General features: G+C 42.4%; 1 protein-coding gene across 1 annotated transcript in view; it reads right to left on the bottom strand.

Moving 5' to 3' along the window:
• Positions 1-201: 201 nt before the first annotated feature.
• The window catches only part of LOC308342348 (uncharacterized protein), a gene marked incomplete at its 5' end in the record, with an annotated part of 37,410 nt that continues 14,937 nt past the window's right edge, over positions 202-22,674 (bottom strand). Inside the window, 14 exons of the mRNA XM_080802727.1 lie at positions 202-1,694; positions 3,285-3,554; positions 6,158-6,238; positions 6,726-6,779; positions 11,904-12,042; positions 14,932-15,066; positions 17,104-17,354; positions 17,458-17,675; positions 17,950-17,999; positions 18,100-18,146; positions 18,312-18,359; positions 18,720-18,764; positions 21,989-22,018; positions 22,339-22,380. Of these exons, the coding sequence (XP_080658853.1) occupies positions 1,675-1,694; positions 3,285-3,554; positions 6,158-6,238; positions 6,726-6,779; positions 11,904-12,042; positions 14,932-15,066; positions 17,104-17,354; positions 17,458-17,675; positions 17,950-17,999; positions 18,100-18,146; positions 18,312-18,359; positions 18,720-18,764; positions 21,989-22,018; positions 22,339-22,380 (1,430 nt within the window). The 3' untranslated portion in view covers positions 202-1,674. The remainder of the gene's footprint in view (positions 1,695-3,284; positions 3,555-6,157; positions 6,239-6,725; positions 6,780-11,903; positions 12,043-14,931; positions 15,067-17,103; positions 17,355-17,457; positions 17,676-17,949; positions 18,000-18,099; positions 18,147-18,311; positions 18,360-18,719; positions 18,765-21,988; positions 22,019-22,338; positions 22,381-22,674) is intronic.

Consider the following 22,674-nt stretch of genomic DNA (forward strand, 5'->3'; position numbering starts at 1 on the left):
GAGCACAGTTGGGGGACAAGGGGACGGGCAGGTTCTTCTGCATTTCTGCAAACTCCCAGGTGAACCAGCTTATCATGGTTTATGCTGGACCCCAGTCCAAGAACTGGAGAGCCAGCGACAAAACCAGCTAATGCCCAAACAGCCAAGATAATAGCAATGGAGAAATATGATGCTTTGTAAGTAAACAATAATACAAAGGAGACACATTAGTACTGTACAAATTTATTTTTCTTCCTTTCATCCATAGTATGAAAAAGGTTGAAAATTGTTGGGAAACCAGATACATACAAAGCACCTCTGAAATTATGCTTTTCTTCGGAAAACAACTTATAAAAAATAATAAACATTTAAAAATTCAAGTTCTTTATTAAAGTATTTATACTCCTGAATGTTAAAATTCCTTGTGTTTCCTAAAATATAGGACAATTAAAAAAAAAACTCATAAAGCGACACTGATTTAATTCCACAGGATCCCTGACAATTAAAAATATGTTCTCCCCTATAAAGTGAATCTGTTCTTCACAGGCAAAACAATAGTTAAAGTGTATTTCTCTGATTAATTCATTGAGATTTATTTTATTCTCTAGCTAATGCTTACAGTAGACTAATGGTAATTTATAGTTTCTTCAAATAAGTTAACAAAACATATCCAAAATGTTAATCAACCACATGCATGATTCTGGGAGAGTGACAATGGCTATACAGACCCCAAAAAACCATTTCACCAATTAACAAGAACCAATGTGGCTCATTATTCCCTGGGGCAAATCTTCTTCAAGAAGACATGACAGTTTTCCCTTGGTCCTTGGTCCTACAGCGATTTCTGAGTGGCATTTTTCCCCCCAGAAAGTAAATGATCCCAGGGTGAAAGTCAAGAAATGTAGTGCTTGGCCTTGTGATTTTGGAAGGTTGATGAAACTTCCAGGGACTCTCTCACCATCCATCCATCTTCACCACCTGAGATAAGATCGCCTCTGAGCGTGCACCCCAATGTGTGACGGGGACAGGATTACATTTCTTCTCATCACTCCAGGTCCAGGTAACATGACTGGTTTACCAATTTAACAGACCACTAGCCAGATAGGTTGGTAAAGTGAGCTATGGAAATCATCCCACATAAAGAAGATACATTGTACCTGGGGGGCAAGAGGCCTATCACAGTGGGGGCTAAAAGAACAGGAAATCTCTCTTCATTATTAATGTCACGATGAAAAAAAGCTCAACTAAATTGGTATGAGTTTAAGCACACTACCACTTAATTGCTAAAAAGGTTTCAGATACTTGATATGACTTTCATAGTTCGCAGACTCCGAAAGGAAAATTACCACATTTCTCACCTGACTGAGTGGAGTCATTTTAAGCACCTTTGTAAGGACAGATGTTGGTTGGGGAAGCAGGGCAGGATGGTGTGAGCAGGAGGTGCAAAAAAAAAAGAGAAATAAATAAATGAATCTCGATGTTATAGAGGTTTTTTCTTCCTTAAGTTGTCTAAATATTTTACATTTTCTGTGCCCCTGAATAATGCAAGCTGCCGAGTTTCCGCCTGTGTGAAAGGAGCTGCCTTCAGACTGTGCAGTTCAAGGTCTCATCAAGTCCATACCCAGTTATCAGCTGAAGTGGTCTTTTGCAGATAAAAGTTCCTGAGGCTTTCTTTTTCAGCTCATCTTCCAAACTTCACCTTTCCTGGAAGAAACCTAAAACAGAGAGAATCAAACAGATTCAGGGTTTCACTATTGGGCAGGAAAGGGAGCATGCTTTTATAGAAAATCACTTGGCATTTCAAAAATGATCTTCTGCAATAGCTGCATTTTCCTGAGCTGAAGATAAGCCATTGCAAATTCAAGACTGTGGTTACAAGATACTAAAACATCCTGATAAAAAATGCAAAACCCCACCAACTAACTGGATATTCTGGCCACACACAAAGGCACAAAATATTGGTAAATTTTTTTTGGTAGATTTTTTTTTTTTGCTTCATTGTTTTTAACTCAGAAGAGTTTTGTTGTCCTATGTAATGAGGGAATTGGGCTGATCAGCTGGCTTTTATGATCTCTTTCAGTGCTAAAAAAATTTCACAAACCCCTTTATGGTTCTAATGTACCAATAAGTCAGGTATCTAGTGAGATCAGGAGCAGAGACAAAAAACAGAATAACAACCCATTATAAAGAGCCTGTGAGAGAGACTTTTCAAGGCTTATTACTTTGATGGAAGAGGCTGTGATTATTTGGTTATGACAACACAGAGGCCATTGTCGGCAACAGGCAGAAACATCTATATGCAAATAAGCAGATTTCCACACATGGGCCTCAGTAATTTACAAAATTTCAACATATCCAGGAATATGAATTAAAAAAATTGGCACCAAAACTTGATATTCTATCTGCTTGCGGCTGCCGCATCCAAAATCTACAGAGGAAATATGCTCATGGTATCTCAAAGCATCCTGACAGATCACAGGATGATTTTACCATTCACATAAACTCGTGGGGCATTTACACATTCTTCACATCCTTTTTGGAATAAAAAGTCCAAACAATTCCAACAAAGCCCTCTCTCTGACTTACTGAGGCTGTGGAGAAGTAACACTGCATTCCTCAACTTCGGTAACAATAGGTAACAAAGGACTGAGCCGGTTTGACCAACATGCCAAATCAAGCCACACACACAAAAAGAAGTGATTAAAGACAAAGGAAGGAACTGTGTTGTTTTCTGGATTAAGTCTAGAAAGTTTAGCCTTACTCTGGACTCTCGGCTTTTCCTCTTTCCTCTGCCACTGGAGTTTCACTGGTGCCACCCAGTGGCCTTGCCCAGCACTGCTTCTGCACCACAAGGCCTAGGAGGCTGAATGTCTCCAGTACCCTAACGAATGACCCTTATCCCACCCACTCCCCACCCACCACACCGCCGCCTTAGCCAGCCTTACTACCTGCCTGGAGCTCTCCATGCATTATCTTTTTTCATTCTCACAAGAAACCCAGGACATAGAGCTTTTTGCATCCATTTGCCAGAGGGAAACAGAGAGGCTTAAAGTTAGGTTGACAATGTGCTAGTCCCAAGCCAGCCAGCACTTGGGATGGGATTTGAACCATTCCACTGAGCCCACCCACAAATCATCTTTACTTAGATCTCCACTCATGGAAGTCCACAGGCATACTCGACCTTTACACATTTCTCTGAACCCAAGCTTACAAATAAACAAGAAACACATTCTATGGTAGAAACTTGCTATTTGCAAAGACACAGCTTGATTCTAAGTAAACAACTAAGATAATTTTCCGCTCACCTTTCAGCACATCTTGGACTTCAACAGAAACGTCCTTCAGGCACTTGGATAAATTCTCGGCTGTGGCATTACCCTGCTCCTTTTCTTGCCACTTCTTCAGCATCCTGAAGTTACACATGGTAACATCTTCTTCCTTCTCCCGGATATCATCAATATCACTAATTTCCAACTCCAGGTTGGCAATGGCAATTTTTATCCACTCCCTCCCCAGCCTCGCAGCAAGGGTGATCAACTGTGCGTCTGTTAACAGGGTTCTGGTCTTTGCTCCATCTAAAAGCAAACAAGGAAGTCCACCGTTCCTCTCAACACGTCAATCATTTATAGCAATTAATAGTGAAAAGGTATTCTCCTTCTATAAAAAAGGACGCAATGATTTGTAATATTAGCTGCCTTTAAAATATATTTAAGTGTCCAAAACGCCCTGTTTTCTAAACGATTATAAGGACCAAAGGGAATTATTCTGTGCAGTAACATTAAACCAGGGTATAATGTTCACAATGGTAATTCAGTTACTCAGAGAAAGAGACTGTTTACAAAGCAGCACAAAGTGGGTTGGAATAAAAAAAAAAATCAGACACCAAAAATCATTTACACAGCTCCAAAAGAAAAATATACAGTTACACCCTTGCCCAGCTCTGTGTCTTTATCTGAATGTTAGTGCCTCACATAGATGCTACCCGAAGGGCCACTAAAGCAGGCAGCAAGACATCTGAATTGCAATCTCCATTATGCCATTTCCTGGCATTTGGGGGAAAAGCACACCCCGCAGAAGAGTCATGAGATGGTATCTGTAACATCTGTTGATCTCTAAGAAACAGCATCATAAGCTTGGAGGGACACGTTTGCCACTGTTAAACCACAGGCCCCATGAAAATTATGAGCCTTATCACTAAGCTAGATTTTCTCTTTTCCTGTGTTTTAGTTGGTTGTGCAATAGTGCAGCAAAGTTCACTGGTCGCCTAGATTCAGGGAAGGATCAGTAAAGGGATTACAAATACTAGAGGTGAAATTAGAAGGGAGTGAGAGGTAGCGTACTTTCTGCCCTTCCTCTAGAGCCACAATACCTCGGCTCATCTGCCGCTGACAATCTACTAACAGGAATGTAAACTTTGCACTGAGACCTTTCCCCACCTCACAGATCCTTAACCTTCTAGATTGAAGAATGGGGTCTAAGCCACGGCCTGCGCCCTCTAGTGGCTTTTGGAGACGTGGTGCATCGCTCCTAGCTCTCCCAACTGCTGCTGCAATGAAAGAACGCTGCACCGGGAATCCGGGAAAAATGCAAGTTCTCAGGACCACCCCCAAATCTACTGTTTCTGATTCTGAACCTAAACTTTAACAAGATCTCCAGGTGATTCTATTGAGACTGAGTGCTGACCATATTTAAAAAGCATCAATCACACTGACAGAGTGAGTAAAACCACCAGGATGGGGGTGACTCAGTATCTCAAAGAACGTTGTGTAAGTTCCTAAACCAAAGCAAATCCTTACCAAGTTATTTTGATACCACACTGTCAACTCCAAGAAGGCTGGAAATCCTTACTCTTTCCAGGTACCATTTAATCATTTCAATTCTATTTCTACCTACTTGCTATTGGAGATAATTTTAAATAGCCAAAAGTTAAATGCACATAACAAGAAAAACTTTTCCAATATATCAGTTTAATATAAAATGGGTCCCAACTATAAGATGAATACGGTCTGAGGATCTAATGGATAACATGGTGACTAGAGTTAATTCTGTATCATATACTTGTAATTTGCAGAGAGTAGATCTTATGTATTGTCGCCACCAAAAAAAAAAAAAAAAAGTGAGGTGATGGATGTACTAATTAACTTGACTGGTAAATATTTTACAATGTATATGTATATCAAATCATCACATTGTACGCTTTAAGTATAAACAATTTTATTTGTCAATCATATCTCAATAAAACTAGGAAAAAATATTCCAATTTAGTTAGGTTTTTAAAATAATTCTAGAGCCTCACTTGTTTTGATGTTTACTTAACAAAACAACAATAAACATTTCTATAGTGATACACAGTAAAAATTATCCACATGTCATCCACACAGTCTCCTGTTTTAGAAAGTAGAGAGTATCTTGCTTTACTTTACAGAGAGTTTAACTGCTTTCAGAGATTCACACCTTACAATAAAAGAAAGGTATTCTGATGAAGCAGTTAATTTAGGGAGTTACTGGAGGCTCCTGAAGCCTTGAGACCTTGAGCGTCACATAATTTGAGTCTGTTTTTAAACTTAAGTTTGTAAATTCTGGCTCAACTTGAATTTTGAGCTACATACTCCATCTTCTGGCTCCTTGGAGTACTGTTGTTAAACATCTTTAATCTCTATCGTATTTTCACAACTATCAAGTCTTGGTCTTTGCCATTTAATTTTAAGAAATTGAGACTTGCCTCCAATAATTGAGCTGGAGGCTCTTTACCCCAGATAGAGCTAGTAACCATGAAGCCAAGGAACGCACACATGGCCATTCAGTGTTTCATGCATTCAGTCGGCGTTCATTATCTTCTACATAAAAGGCTCCATGCTCACTGCTACAGGAAAAGTAAAGTTGGACAGTCCGTGGCCTGCACCCTTACAGACTGTAATGGAGCTCCCCCTGGTGCCCCATTCTATTTAGACTGGGTGAAGGGGTGGAGTGGGGACTCAAACTGGAAAAAAGGATGGGGCAGACCAAGCAGGACCCTTCCCCAGGCCTGAGGAGCTGGGACACGGAGAAGGTATCTGGGAGGGCAGGCACAACTGGGATGTGGCCCCAGAAAGCTGACCCAACAACACGGGCTTGGATGAGTATCAATGGGGAAAATCAGGGAAAATAATTCACAACCAGTGATGACTTTTTTACACACCTGAAGAGTCAACCTGCTTCATTCTCTTGTCATAGATGTCCTCATCAGGTAAGCTGCTAGTCATTTTTCGCCGCCTGTTACCTTTAAAAAAAAAAAAAAATCACCAAATTGGCTTTCCCTTGTATTTCTTATTTTCTACCTACCTTTAACCTGGATTTTTAAAGAAATCATCATTCAGGTGGAAACAAACTGAAAATGAATTCAAAGGTTGTTTTGATGATTAAGAAAATAACAATATTTAGCAGACTGTAGCAATATCACATACACCCAGCAAAATAAAAATTCTAGTGGACAGAAGGAATAAAAGATTAGGTTAAAGGGCGCCTGGGTGGCTCAGTCATTAAGCATCTGCCTTTGGCTCAGGTCATGATCCCAGGGTCCTGGGATCGAGCCTTGCATCAGGCTCCCTGCTCGGCGGGAAGCCTGATTCTCCCTCTCCCATTCTCCCTGCTTGTGTTCCCTCTCTGTGTCTCCCCCTGTCAAATAAATAAATAAAATTTTTAAAAATAAATAAGTAAATAAAAGAATAGGTTAAAACTCACTCAATGTCCAGTTAACTAGCACTTACCATTTGTGCTTCTTTTCGAAATGTTCTGATTCTGATCATGCTGAACCCAGTCACCTGTTAAAGGATAATAAGCAGCAATGGGCAACAGGCAAAATTTTATTTAAATCAATTTATCAAAGTATATGAAGCTCTAGAGTCTTGGCAATCTCTCTGAAGTTCAAATATGAGTTTGGGGTTATAACTTGGTATGTATGCCAACGAGCACATATCTTTGAGATAAATACTAAGCACTCCTTCCAGCAGGTCCTACAAGGCAAATGTTTCCCAAACTCAAGTCACCTGCATATAATTATTCGGATTCTTACCAAACCCACATGCCAGGTGAAAAGCTATTTATTTACATCTCTAACTACTGTAAACAGAACACTGGTATCACTTGCTGTATCGATAAGGAAGTCATAAAGATAAACATTGTTTATTTCAAATGTACTTACATGTACTCCACCTAAAACAATCTCATATATTATTGTTCTGCACTCTGGAACACTGTACTTGGGGAGTTCTGTCTGAACACATCATTGTGACTCTACACCACCTCCCCCCTTTGAGATGCTGTGGCTGCTCTGCGAGGTGTCTACGCCTCAGCCAGGCCTTCTGTAGGTCCCTAGAGCAATCTCAACCAACCATTAGGTTAGCCCTTTCTCCTCCACAAAACAGTGGAGACCAGAAACACCTTACCATGCAGAGTATTATTAAATGTTTTTAAAAACCAAGCATAAGGGGTCTTATAAAGAGGTCTGTCAAATGACCAAGAGACTGGTTCTTAGCCCAGAAAACATGTTACTCAGAATGCTACATATTGAATACCTCTATTAAAGTACCATTAGCTGTGACCAAAAAGTAACATCTTTCAGGTTCATTTATTTGAACAAATAACGAAAAACCAAACAACAACACAATCCACAAGACCCAGCCCCAACGAAGATTATGGGTAAATAACTTTGGCTCAGATAAAAGGGCCTGTTTCAAACTAGCTAACTTAAGAGTATAACACTGAGAATAAGAATCAATCCCATCTACCAAAAAGGCTCATGCTTAAACAAGGACTGAGCATTCCAAAAGGCTTCGATCCCATTTCTCTGCTAGAGTATAAAGACAGGACAGGAAACGCAGATCTAACAGGCAGCAGTCTGCACGGCAGGAAGACATACAGGTATGCCCAGCACACAGCACTCACACCATGGCATCACTAGCAGCAACCTAATTCATCTGTCTACCCATGACCCAATGGGTACAAAAGAAACTAGCTGAAAATGGACTCAAATGTTGTTCAGATGTTGAAGAGGCTTACAGAATACTTAACAGATCCTTGTTGTTATTACATTTGTATAACAAATAAAAATTCTGGAGGATGAAATGAATAGAAGAGTGGGTTAAAACTCTGATATCCTGGGGCGCCCGGGTGGCTCAGTGGGTTAAAGCCTCTGCCTTCGGCTCAGGTCATGATCCCAGGGTCCTGGGATCGAGCCCCACTTCGGGCTCTCTGCTCAACAGGAAGTCTGCTTCCTCATCTCTCTCTGCCTGCCTCTCTGCCTACTTGTGACCTCTCTCTGTCAAATAAATAAATAAAATCTTAAAAAAAAAAAAACAAAAAAACTCTGATATCCTGCTAATGGCACTTACCACTTATGCTGTTTTTTGAAATGATACTGGATTGCGTATGATACCGGGAAAGAGTTAAGGTATTATAATTCAAAATGCAAATGATGCAAAAATAATTTCTACTACAAACATATGGCACTGGCAGGAGGGAACCCTGTGCCATTTGCAGAGGAGGCTACAACAGCCACAGGCAGGTTCAGAGACTCGTCCACACTCCCACAGAGAGCTGGTCAATTCTAGGGCTGGAACTAGAACACAGAGGACCTCACTCCCAATTCACTCTTCTGCTTCCCTTTTAGCTCCAAAATGTGCTCACTAGACACATGTCTGTTGTCTTAATAACCTTCTTCAAAGAGAACTGGAGGTCAAGGTCAGACCTGTCTGAGGAGGCAGCCAAGGGCAGCTATGGGGTGTCCCCCTCCATCTCCACTCTTCCAGAGGCAGTCCACATCAGCGGCAGCCCTCTCCAACTCCTCCCAGGGCAGGAGAGGATTTTGAAAAGGTGGTCACTGGAGGACTTCCCAGCACCGAAATCTTAAACGAGGGAAAGCGTTCTCACCGCAGAGCCATAATCACAAAGTAGGAGTGACAGTTCACTGATCAGATAGGCAGGAGGACGCAAATGAGGCAGATCAGCCAAAATGCAGATGAACATCGAGGTCATGGGACAGACTTTGTCAGGATGCCCCTAATTCACATTAAAATGTCTGAGATCCTTGAGAACAGATCCTTTACCTCTTTGGTTAGGTTTATTCCCAGGTATCTTATGGTTCTTGGTGCTATGGTAAATCGAATTGATTTTCTAATTTCCCTTTTTATATTTTCGTTGTTGGTGTTTAAGAAAGCAACTGATTTCTGTACATTGATTTTGTATCCTGCCACATTGCTGAATTGCTGTGTGAGTTCTAGTAGTTTGGGGGTGGAGTCTTTTGGGTTTTCCATATAAAGTATCATGTCATCTGCGAAGAGAAAGAGTTTGACTTCTACTTTGCCAATCTGAATACCTTTTATTTCTTTTTTTTTTTAAAGATTTTATTTATTTGTCAGAGAGATAGAGAGAGTACAGGCAGGCAGAGTGGCAAGTAGAGGCAGAGGGAGAAGCAGGATCCCTGTGGAGCAAGAAGCCCAATATGGGACTCAATCCCAGGACCCTGAGATCATGACCTGAGCTGAAGGCAGCCACTTTAACTGACTGAGCCACCCAGGCATCCCCTGAATACCTTTTATTTCTTTTTGTTGTCTGGTTGCTGTTGCTCGAACTTGTAGTACTATGTTGAACTTGTAGTACTTGAACAACAGTGGTGAGAGTGGGCATCCTGGTCTGAAATTCTCCTTTTTGGTGGGGTCTTTATTACAGAACACTCATGAAAGAAATTGAAGAAGACACAAAAGGATGGAAGAGCATTCCATGCTCGTGGATCAGAAGAACAAACATTGTTAAAATGTCTATACTGCCTAGAGCAATCTATACTTTCAGTGCCATCCTGATCAAAATTCCACCGGCATTTTTCAAAGAGCTGGAACAAACAATCCTAAAATTTGTATGGAACTAGAAGAGACCCCGAATTGCTAAGGAAATGTTGAAAAAGAAAAACAAAACTGAGAGTATCACATTGCCTGATTTCAAGCTTTACTACAAAGCTGTGATCACCAAGACAGCATGGTACTGGCACAAAAAAAGACATAGGCCAGTGGAACAGAGTAGAGAGCCAGCCCAGATATGGACCCGAAACTCTATGATCAAATAATCTTTGACAAAGCAGGAAAAAATATCCAGTGGAAAAAAGACAGTCTCGGGGCGCCTGGGTGGCTCAGTGGGTTAAAGCCGCTGCCTTCGGCTCAGGTCGTGATCCCGGCGTCCTGGGATCGAGCCCCGCATCGGGCTCTCTGCTCAGCGGGGAGCCTGCTTCCTCCCTTCTCTCTCTGCCTGCCTCTCTGTCTGCTTGTGATCTGTCTGTCAAATAAATAAATAAAATCTTTAAAAAAAAAAAAAAAAAAGACAGTCTCTTCAATAAATGGTGCTGGGAAAATTGGACAGCTATGTATAGAAGAATGAAACTCAACCATTCTCTTACACCATACACAAAGATAAACTTGAAATGGATGAAAGACCTCAACATGAGGCAAGAATCTATCAAAATCCTAGAGGAGAACATAGGCAGTAACCTCTTCGATATCGGCCACAGCATCTTCTTTCAAAACATGTCTCCAAAGACAAAGGAAACAGAACCGAAAATGAACTTTTGGGACTTCATCAAGATCAAAAGCTTCTGCACAGCAAAGGAAATAGTCAACAAAACAAAGAAGCAACCCACGGAATGGGAGAAGATATTTGCAAATGACAGTACAGACAAAAGGTTGATATCCAGGATCTATAAAGAACTTCTCAAACTCAACACATACAAAACAGATAATCATGTCAAAAAATGGGCAGAAGACATGAACAGACACTTCTCCAAAGAAGACATACAAATGGCTAACAGACACATGAAGAAATGTTCATCATCACTAGCCATCAGGGAGATTCAAATCAAAACCACGTTGAGATACCACCTTAGATCAGTTACAACGGCCAAAATCAACAAGACAGTAAACAACAAGTGTTGGAGAGGATGTGGGGAAATGGGAACCCTCTTACACTGCTGGTGGGAATGCAAGTTGGTGTAGCCACTTTGGAAAACAGTGTGGAGATTCCTTAAGAAATTAAAAATAGAGCTACCTTATGACCCTGCAATTGCACTATTGGATATTTACCAAAAAGATACAAATGTAGTGAAAAGAAGGGCCATCTGTACCCCAGCGTTCATAGCAGCAATGGCCACAGTCGCCAAACTGTGGAAGGAGCCAAGATGCCCTTCAACAGATGAATGGATAAAGAAGATATGGTCCACATATACAATGGAGTATTATTCCTCCACCAGAAATGATGAATATCCAACTTTTGTATCAACATGGATGGGACTGGAGGAGATTACGCTGAGTGAAATAAGTCAAGCAGAGAGAGTCAATATGGTTTCACTTACTTGTGGAGCATAAGGAATAACATGGAGGACACTGGGAGATGGAGAGGAGAAGTGAATTGGGGAAAATTGGAGGGGGAGATGAACCATGAGAGACTGTGGACTCTGAGAAATAAAGGGAGGGTTTTAGAGGGGAGCGGGGGAGGGAGATGGGTGAGCCTGGTGGTGGGTATTAAGGAGGGCTCGTATTGCATGGAGCCCTGGGTGTGGTGCATAAACAATGAATCTTGGAACACTGAAAAAATAAAATTAAATTAAATTGAAAAAAAAGAAAAGTCTGAGATCCAAACCTCAGAACGGTAAGAGAGGAAAAAAAAATAAAACCCAAACCCTCTATTGGCTAAGCCCACCTGCTGCCTGAAGCGTCCACACCTCACTGAACTACCCACTGACCAAGGGGTCTGGCTGTGGGTGCCTGAGAACCAGAGCCTCGCTGGGCTCTTCATCTCTTAATCAGATCTTTAGATGTTATGGTAATGGAACAATCATTCTACTTGTTTTCCTACCCCAACTGCCCCCCAAACCTGAGTTTTCATTCAAGATTCAAAACACTTACATTCTCTCAGTTTTGCTTTCCATACAATCTCCTCAGAATCCATTTCGACTAAAAGTAATTTAAACTCCACTGGTTGCTCCAAATACACTTCAATGTAACTTTTCAATTTTAAAAGTGAACCATCAACAAATTCAATTTCCTTTAAAAAGAAAAAAAAAGTGAATTTTTTTTTTTAATAAAAGCTGCATTAGTTGGCAACATAAAATGTCAAGTAAGGAATGGTAAAGGGGTCAGTGCTGACTTGAATGCTCACTGAGATTCTGATCTCATCCCGTAATCACAGATCCTCTGATTCTCTTGCTTTTTCCAGTCCTTCTTTACTCAGACCTGCGTTTCTCCCTCATTGAGGCTTCCAGTACTTTGGCCCTATTTTTTTAAGGCATAACTTTTCAGCCCTTTCGTGGGTTCAGTATTTCATGTCCCCAAACTAATCACCCTTTCCTAAGTCCTTCTAAACTCCCTCACTGATTTCACTTCAATCATTCCACAACCTGGAAACGATTCAAGACATTTACAAAACCACACTGCTTATTTCGTCCGCATTCCTCACTGAACACCACCTTGCCCCCACAAACCCTTTCATTGCTTTTATGGATAAAGGATCTCAGAGACGCTAATGAACTTGGTCAAATCCACATCTAGGAAGTGGGAGAACTGAATTCATACCTATACACAACCACTACACTTAACCACTACATAGACTGCCCCACACCTTGGAACTTCTCTCCTCTCCAGACTGGCTAGCAAGTCTGCAGGGAGAAATGTACTTAAAAAAAAAAAAGAAAAGATGGGGCACCTGGGTGGCTCAGTGGGTTAAAGCCTCTGCCTTCGGCTCAGGTCCTGATCCCAGGGTCCTGGGATCGAGCCCCGCATCGGGCTCTCTGCTTATCGGGAGGCCTGCTTCCTCCTCTCTCTCTCTGCCTGCCTCTCTGCCTACTTGTGATCCCTGTCTGTCAAATAAATAAATAAAATATTAAAAAAAAAAAAAAGAAAAGAAAAATCATTGAACTACACTGGGCATCACCTTTAAAAACCAACAGTCTTACCCTGTCCCCTCCCTTTCTGTTATAAACCACTAGCATTATCCTCACCATGGGTCACCAAGGCCTACAAAGCCAAAGGCTTTCTCTCCCAAAGCCTTCTGCATTCCCATTTCCCATTCCCATTTGTCTGGTGCCTGGAGCCCGGCTGCATCTCCCCATCACCTCGCTTAGGCACGTCCTGTTCCTTCTTCCAGGAAGGTTGTCTCTCCCGGTGAATCCCTCTCCCTTCCAACCCAGAACAAATGTCACCACATAGGAACTTTTCCCAGAAACCCACTGCACCCATCTCTATGGTCATACATTACACATTAAAATTATTCTTTACATGACTATAGTATGTCTCTCTATATCCTAGCATCTTTTGAAGGAAAAGATCACAACTTACTCATTTTTTAACTCTTAGCTCTTATCTCAGACTAACTTGTAATAGGTACTTTTGATAAATGTCAGTTAAACAAATCACTAATGGTCTAAAATCAGTAAGAACACCTTAGACTTAACAGAGTTTCACAACTCTCAGAGTACCCCAAAACCATTAACTTGTATGATCATTAGGGCAATCCTGGGAGACTAGCCCCATTAGCCCAGATATTTGGTAAAGAGAGAGCACACAACTGGTGACAGAACTAGACTATTTAAAGCCCTCCCACCACCACCATCTTGTGTAAGCGACACCTCTAAGGACCACCTCAGTCCCTTCCCAGTCAGATGGACCATTCGGTGTGTATTATTCCCTCTCCTAGTGGCTCTCAACGTTGGCAGCACAGTACAGTCACCCTGGGAGCTTTAACAAGCCCAATGCCGAGGCCACTCCCAGAGCAATTAAGTCAGCATCTCCGGGGTAGGACCCAGGCCACAGACTTTTTTCAAAGCTCCCCTGCAAATTCTATTTTTCAGCAAAGGCCAAGAATCACACCATTCTAAGCAAACCCTTCGAATTTAATTCCACCCCCCAGACAAGACTGCAGCTGGCTTCTCATGATCACCTTGAGGGAGCACCTGCCAGGGCTTGATCAGCTCACAAGGGCTAGGAATCAGCCTCTCAGGTTCCGGTGCAAAGACTGTGCCATTAGGGGCCAAGGGCAGAGTGGGCTCAGGGCCAGGCTTGTCTGCCACCTGGGTGTGGGACCCTGTGGACAGCTCGCTAGCCTGCTCTGCACGTTAGTGGAGGTCACTCTCTTCAGCCTCAATGTTTGAAACTCAAAAAACACCAGGTGGGAAGAAACCCTTTGCAGCTGGAAAGGAAGGTATGGAAGGCTGTCTGCTCAACCTGACCGCTTCTACAGGGCCCGAGGCCCCTGCTAATATGATAATGCAACACGGGCCACCCCCATCAGCTCCCTCTTCTTTCATATTTTAATGTAATGGGATCAAAATACATTTTCAATTTTTCACAGACTAAGTAACAAACAAAGGGGTGTACAAAAAGAATTTCCACAAAGACTTAGTTAGCTAAGCTGCAGCACGCAGTCAGAGCACGCAATGAAAATAAGTTTCAAAAATAACTGTCACTTACAGGAAACCGAAATCGCCTACAAATGTCATGGGGTATACAGTGAATAGTTGAAATCTAGTGACAATTTGCTCCCATAACTATTTTTCAAATGCCTTCCAATAAGAAAAAGCCGATAACCTTGTTAGCAACTCTTTCCCATTAACCTTCAGTGCTCTGTGACTTAAAATTAAACTGAAGGTTTTTATTCCTTTGAAGCTAATACTGTTTGAAGAATTTAATTTTAAAAACTCGAGAAAATTTAAAACCTTTCTAAAGGAAAAAAGATTAAATAGCCTATTTCTGCAATGGTGGCAAATTAATTCTGAAATTCAACAGCATCTTTGGAGTAAGCTGCAAGTTTAGAAAAACAATGGCTTTCCTGTAAATAAAAATGAAAACAAAATGAATTCTTTTAAAACCTTCAAAATAACCTTAGCTACAAAATAAACATCCCTGCTGCTACTCCAAGTGGTTTTTTTAAGATATATACCTCTGGGGTGATTTCAGCTTCTGGTTCACTGATCAGTCTGTATTTCTTCCCATTCTGCAATAACTTCTGGCAAACAGGAGGCTTGTCAATTTTCATGAATTTCTTAGAGGAGTGCTTTACTGACTTGGAAATATCCTAAAGGCAGAAATAGGTTTGGGCTGTGAAATGCATCAGTTAACAACTGTAAGAACCATTAAGTGCCCAGGCAGTGCACATGCCCCCCAGCATTCTCTTCATGTCCCCCTACAGAACGACCGCGATGGAAACACCTTCACGGCGCCCTAAAAAGAAACACCGCAGAGGCTAATAAGGCACCTCGGACCTGCACTGCAGGCTTCTAGGTTTCCAAACCTCTTTCCGCCCAAGCACTACAGCCAAAAGCAACCACACACACACCCTGGCTAGCACCAAAAGTTTGCTTCTGAAGGATTTGAGAAAATTAAATGGGTGCCAGCATTACATGTTTGTACTGATTATCTGTCCATCGTGCGAACAGAAAGCAACTACCTTATTGTACACAGTTTCCCTTTACCCAGAGCTTGCTTCTACCCGGCACTATGTGTTTCCAGCCTTGGCCTCACCACTGTCCCAGACGGGCTGATTTTATACACATAGTTCGAATGCCTCACAGAGGCAAATGGGAGACTTTGGCCCAGGCTCCCTTGTGCAGCAGCTGTAGATGTAGCTGAACATGAAATCTGGGTTTCCTGAATGCAAAGTGCAAGGAAATCTTCCTACACAGGAAAAAAAAGTCAATCCCAGAAGGTGTAAAGCTACAGCATCAACAGGAAGCCCATCCTGCCCTAACCGTGCCGTGCTCCTGCGGTGCCAGCGGCAGGATCAGCTCCTCACCCAGCTTCCCGGGAAGACAGAGAACACCCTTTTAATTAAGTGAATTTACATGGGATTCTTTTGACTCCATTTTGAAGACTAGTTTCCCAACTGAACGTATTAACTCTAATAAGATTATAGGAAGCATATTTCACCTTCTTAGGAAGAAATAAAAGCCCATTACTGAATAGAGTTCTTAAATTTTAATATATATTGCCAATTACAATCAATGTAACTTATGTTTAAAGCCATCAAAACACAATAACCTAAAAACCCTGGAGATAGGCAGTGTGACCTTGGAGGGGGCCAAGGACTGGGTACCCCAAGATGGGCCACTTTGGCATGAAGATTATTTTTAGTTAAAAAGCAATCAAGGGTGAGGGCATGGGTGAATCGCTTATCACGATTAGCCCTGAGTAATGTATAGAATTGATGAATCACTGTTTGTTCATCTAAAACTAAGATAACACTGTATATTAACTATACTGGAATTTTTTAAAAAATTAACTATTTCAATTTATTTATATATATATATACATATATATATATTTCAATTTATATATATATATACACATATATATATTTCAATTTATATATATATATATAAACTATAACAATTTTTTTAAAAAGGCAACCGAAACCCAGCAGATTCAGGAAAGGCTCTTAACCTCCCTGACAACTGCCTAAAAGAATTTGGACAGGGCGCCGGCGTGGCTCAGTCAGTTAAGTGTCTGCCTTCGGCTCAGGTCAGGTCCTGAGATCAAGTCCTGCATCAGGCTTCTCGCTCAGCAGGGAGCCTGCTTCTCCCTCTGCCTCTCACCCCGTCTTGTGCTCTCTCTCACTCTCTCGAATAAATAAGTAAAATCTTAAAAAAAAAAAAAAAAAAAGAAAAGAAAAGAAAAAAAGAATTCAGATAGAGGACCTGCTCCAGGAAGAGAACTGTCACTAGAGATAACGACACTAGCACATGAACTAGGTATGGGAGACAGGGAGGAACATAGCAAGGGGTTTAAGCAAAGTCCTCTATGTCCCATGGCTCCGAGTGGCCCAAGAGACACCTGTTTACCAAACATTTATTCTTTTTCATTTTCCTGTGAGTTGCGTTTCTTCCCGTTGAAGTCCCAGACCCCTGCCCCCTTCTGCTTCGATCGGAATGACCGCCCTCCTGCAATCAGAGGACTTGGCACGCCCCAGGCACTGACCCTCTGACCTCTCTAGGTGAGCGCCAAATGAGACCCACAGAGGGCAGACACTTAGTTAACAAGAATGGGACCCACACGCATGGCATCACGTTGGAACACAAAGTAGTCAACACTTATTATTCATTCTCGTTAAATTTACCTTGATGAAGGACTCGTTATTGGTTGCTATGTACACCCGAAAAGACAAGGATGGGTTATGGTCAATGGCTTTGTAGAGAATCACGGCCCCGTGGTGGTATACAGTCTCTTCACTTTGAATAACGGGCCCCACAGGAGAAAGAGAGCTCACACGCCATTTGACGTGGGTTGTAGAATGATCCATGGTAGATTCTAATGAGGCCCCAGAACTTTTAACATGTAAGACTTTGAACGTCATATTGGCATTGTGGTCTGTTAAAATATGAAGGTAAATCAGCACTCTAGGCAGGACACGGGTTGCACACACATACACACACACGCACAAAAATTAGACGTTTAGGAAACAAGTACTTACGACCCAAGCAGAGGGAATGTGGAAACTGAATGGAGGTGAGACAGGTTGGGTCACATTTAACATCAAACAAGGGTCCACCGACAACCCAGGGTTTAACAACCAGGTCTGCATATTTGCTCCAGGACAAAACGCAATACTTGATGTCAACTTTTCTGTTAACCTCAAATATCAGACCAGTTTCCGTGCACTGGTAAGTTCCCTCTGTGTCCAACTTCAGTCTGCATTGGACAGATAAGAACACCTTTTTAGTCCTTATGTTTGGTCGGGGAAGACTTCTTAAAACTATTTATGTTTTTAATTTCATTCAAAAGCACTAATGAAATTCTATAGCATTCTGAAGAAGCATCACTACCGAAGAAAATAGTCCAAGGAAGTACATGAAGTGTGTGAAATTAATTATGTTGTTCTGTGTTTCCCCTACCTGGGGTCATTTTTATGTGTGAAGTTAAGTTACTGATGATGTTTAAGTCTTCTCTATTCACAACTACTTACAAAAACTGTTCCCTGGAAAGCGGCCTGGGAGTCACTTGCTCATTTTGTTTCTGGAGAAAAAGTACACACATAAAAGCAGGTAATACACAAGTAATGTTACTTTCTTAAAGCAAATTAAAGAATCATACTCTATAATGAAAAGATACTTACATTTTCAACATTGCAGTGTTCACAGTGAGGCTGGATTTTTTTAAGTTCTAAATGTTAGAGAAAAAGTTTTATGTATATGAATGTGGTTGGCATTTTCAAATACAAATTTTTTAATAATATATGTGACAGGATGAGATGGCAAAGTTCAAAGGCACATGCCCCTCAGCAATAACAACATTTGGAAGAATATTTTGGAAAATGTCAGTTTATACCTGAATGCGAATGCTCTTTGGGCAATTCTTTCTCCTCCCACTCTTCCGCTGTGAACGAGATCATCACACATGCATTGGCACAAGTCGGTCACAGGGTGAATCGTACATGACTCAAGCACCCACCTTAGCTTCCCAACCCACAGAACTTTAAACATGTATTTAAACACCTCCACGTGTCAATCCAATGACACATGAGACACTATGTCTGTCAACCCCACTCTAGGTCTAAGGTGTGAAAACGGGCTTGAATGCGACTCGAGTTTTGGTGTACCCCATCTCGGCATATAAAACTTTATGTGATCTTTCTACGCGGCCATCATCCTTACACGGGACCCAAACGTCCCCCTTTCACACAAGCACGGGAGAGCAGCAGAGGAACCAGAGGTGAGCAGGTTGCCCGGTCCTTACTCTGAGCAGAAGCTTCCTCCACGCAAAACCCTCCTGGCTCCCCATCTGTGAAGACAAGAAGGGGCATATGAGCCATCTCTGCATCAGTTATTCCTCCCCAGGGCCAGCGTCTCCACTGGAGAGCCACAGCCTCCACTGAACATTCATCCACGGTCCAAGATAATGCTCGGCTGGCATCAGCCCTCCAGCTGTTAGGGTTAGACATTAGCTTGGAAGAAAAGAACTGACATCAGATTTCAGGCCTATTTAAACTGGAACAACTGTAAGGGTCTCTGATTTAGCATGTAGATTCCTTCCACACGGAAAAAGGCCCTATATGATCTGGCTCTTCATTACCTCATCTTCTGCCTGCCTCCCCACACCTGCTGCCCTCCAGTCACCACCCGCCACGTCTCCACCCCAAAGCACACTCCTGACTCAGGGCCTTTGCATATACTGTCTCCTCCCACAAATATTCATGTTGCTTGCCCCCTCACATCTTTGTGGTCTCTGCTCAAATATGCCCTTATCTGACACAAATCTGCCCTTTTCTGACACAAATGCATACTCCCCCTCCCTGAAACAGGGCCTGCCTGACACATTCATTTCCTTCAGGGCATCTCCCCACCTGGCACACTGTGGTTTAGTGTCTTCTGCTTCCTGTTTCTCTCCCCACTAGAATGTAAGCTTCATGAGGACTGTACCCCTAGGGCCTGGTAAGTGCTCAGTCACCATTTTCTGAATGATGAGACTTCCATAATACAAAATGTATTAAGAAAGGGAAAGCAGGGGCACCTGGGTGGCTCAGTCAATGAAGTATCTCCCTTTGGCTCAGGTCATGATCCTGGAGTCCTGGGATTGAGCCCCACATCGGGCTCCCTGCTCAGCAGAGCATCTGCTTCTCCTCCTGCCTCTCACCCTGCTTTTGTTCGCTCCCTCTCTCTCTCACTCTCTCTCAGTAAACAAATAAAATCTTTTTTAAAAAAGAAAGAAAGGGAACAGCAATGAATTTTTCTATTATCTACGCTGGTCACTAGTTGCATGAGCTCAGGCCCTCTGGTGGCATTACTAAGTCTCCCCATGCTTCACTTTCCACATCTATCAAATGGGGATTAGAATAATACCACCTCCCCCAAAATTAAGGAAAATCAAATGACCATTCCCTAATTCAGTAAGTGTTAGATAACTATTATTAACTATTATTTTGCTATGGTGATAGATGTGACTTATTAAAAAATTAGAGAATTCTAGACAACTCCTGTCACTTAAGGCAAGACCTAATGTGTCAAATGCTTGGTTTTACATTGTAAACGTCTGAACAACCTCTGGGAGGGTCACTCCATGGGTAAGGCACCCATCAACACATATACAAGGTCCTATGCCATCCCCCATGCCCAGAAAGTACAGACACCGCCCAGGACAGCGCTCCACCCCAGCACACACAAGCTGCCTGATCAGTCAGCCTATCAGGAGCTCTGGCTTTAAAAAAAAAAATTCAGATAACATGGCAGAAGAGATTAAAAGTATTCAGAGTCCTGGACTCAGAACACTATAGATCTGAAATACTGACCCACCTCCTGCACCACACCACCCTCCAATCATATTTCCTCAGTCACTGTCCTATAAAGGATCATAAAATTCTACTTTATTGATTGGCTGTATGTCTGCATTGTATTTCATCCACAGCCCATGGTTTTCTGCCTTAGGAGCAGAGAAAGTGAAAGAGATCAGAGAATCCTAACCAGCTGGCAAACACCAAGCCTCTGACCAGGTCTTCCCAGCCAAAGCAGAGAAATCGATGTAATTCTCCCCAACTTATCGACCACAGCTTCCCTTCAGGCATGGTTGGGTGACCCCAGAGTTCATGCCTGTGAATAGAAAGCATATCCACTCAGGAAGAGAACAGGTGGGCCTGCACTGTTAGCCAGAGCACAGAGGAGCGAACATTCCAAGGAAGCCCAGCTGGTCTTTCCACCTGACCTGAGAATGGAGGTGAAGAATCACAGACCTTTTAACAAAGAGAATAATCTTGGGGGAAGGCAGGACTCTTCCATGACCTGGGGCTCCAAGGACAAGCATCCTCAGCCCGCCCACAGAAGATGCCAGGACACTTGGACTGCCAGAGAATACCAAGATGTCTAACCCAGCCAAGGGCCAGCCCCTCCGTGCTCCACGTTTGCCCTGCTGACCACACTGACCACACCAATTTTGAGCCTATCTTGAGCCTCACTGACTCCAGATGCCTTCCACCTATGTTGCCTGCCTGGGTGAGGCCCTGGCCCTGGCCTAGCTTCTAGACCCTAAGGGTCCTGACTCCAGACTCTGTGTCCCTATGGCCCTTTACCCAGTTATTAGCAGGGATAACAGCGGAAACCTGATCCAATGCCAGCTTTCTAGTTTCATTTCTATTTTAATCCAATCTATGGAGGCTGGACTTTCGACTACATTTTGGAGGATGAAATAACCCATAATGTACAGAGAACTGGGGGTGAGAGGGTTGGCACACATTTTTCTTTATGGCCATCAGAGTATGACATCTCCACGAGGGTGCTACACACGTTATTACAGCTTCTCCTCAATGTATAACATGATTGCAAGAACTTACGGTTACCATCACAGGTTCTCCACTGAGAAATTGCAGAGAGAATCAGATTATATAAGGACTTGTGAGCGAAGAGACTTCATTTATTTTAAGTACTGCAAAGGAGCCCTCTGACTGCCCTGCTACAGCGTTCAGGGGCAGATCAGAGTCTAAGAACTGGGGGGGAAAATCCTACAGTAAAATAAAATCACTTAAAACACAAGCTTAGTCACTCACAAAACTTTAGACAAAAACCATATTTTATATTTAGAATCCCCTTCAAGTGGTTTCGTACTCAAGTTGTTCACGGATAGCTAGAACAGCACGCCAGAAACTCCCAACCACAAATGGTGCATTTGCAGTGGCACACAGTCAGTGGGCCTCAATCCGTGAGCAGCGAGCCCCACCGAGGGAAGCTGCGGCCGCTTACGGCCGGCACCTCAGTCCCTCCTCGGGCAGGGGCCTCAGAGCAGCACTGCACCCGTACAGTCTTGGTACCGACGCACACCACAGGCACATGTTTTTTTTGCCCTGAGTAGTGAGCTCACATTTCCAAAACACTTAGAGAAGTTTCCTAATGTTCACCTTAATTTTGCACGGGGAAAAAGATAACGAGCAAGTGATCGGTAACGTAAAAATCCCAGAGGCTATCCTCCCCTTTCTTCCTTTCAACAGCAAAAAATAAAGTCGAGAGGAAGGATATACTCACTTGTTTGTTCTGGTTCTGGTTCCTCATTATCTACAAAAAGCAAAGAAGTCTAAATCAAACTCTTTTGACAACCAAGAGGAAACATGGCTAATGGGAGAATAGGTAAAATGTTTGGCTCTCGCCAACAGCAACCATTTCCTGCCTTTCTTCTTCAGCTCATCCTGTTCTCCCACTTCACTTGCCAACTGGAAAGTATTTACCATGTAGGCATTTCTTCAGGACTTCACAAAATCATGCTAGTAATAGGTCCTCAAACAATAGAAGGGATGTGTGCGTTACTTTAAAATAAAAATAAAGGCTCAAAGGTTTAACCAGAATTCCGTGATTAAGGAAAAGCGTACGTTACTCACCAGATTCACTCTCAGAGCTGCTCTCAGAACTGCTGTCCTCTCCTGAAGAGAAACATACGCCAAGGGAAGTTCACAGTGAATAAAAAATAAGAACTATTTTTTAATTATATCTATTATAAAATAGATCCGAACTCAACTAATTTCTTCCTAATTTTATAATTCTATTGAGTCCAAAACCAGTCTCTAAGAGGGGACAGTTCTCTAAGCGGGGGCTTGTTTTTCTTTGGAACTGGATAGAACATACTGAGTATGAGCTCCTGTTACCCTCTGGCTGCAGGAACCACTTCCTCTGGTTGTTGCTCGAGCCCTTCCCAGCGGTGACTCGCCCTCCCTGCT

The sequence above is a fragment of the Martes martes genome, assembly GCF_963455335.1.
Source record: "Martes martes genome assembly, chromosome: 1".
NCBI lineage: Eukaryota > Metazoa > Chordata > Mammalia > Carnivora > Mustelidae > Martes > Martes martes.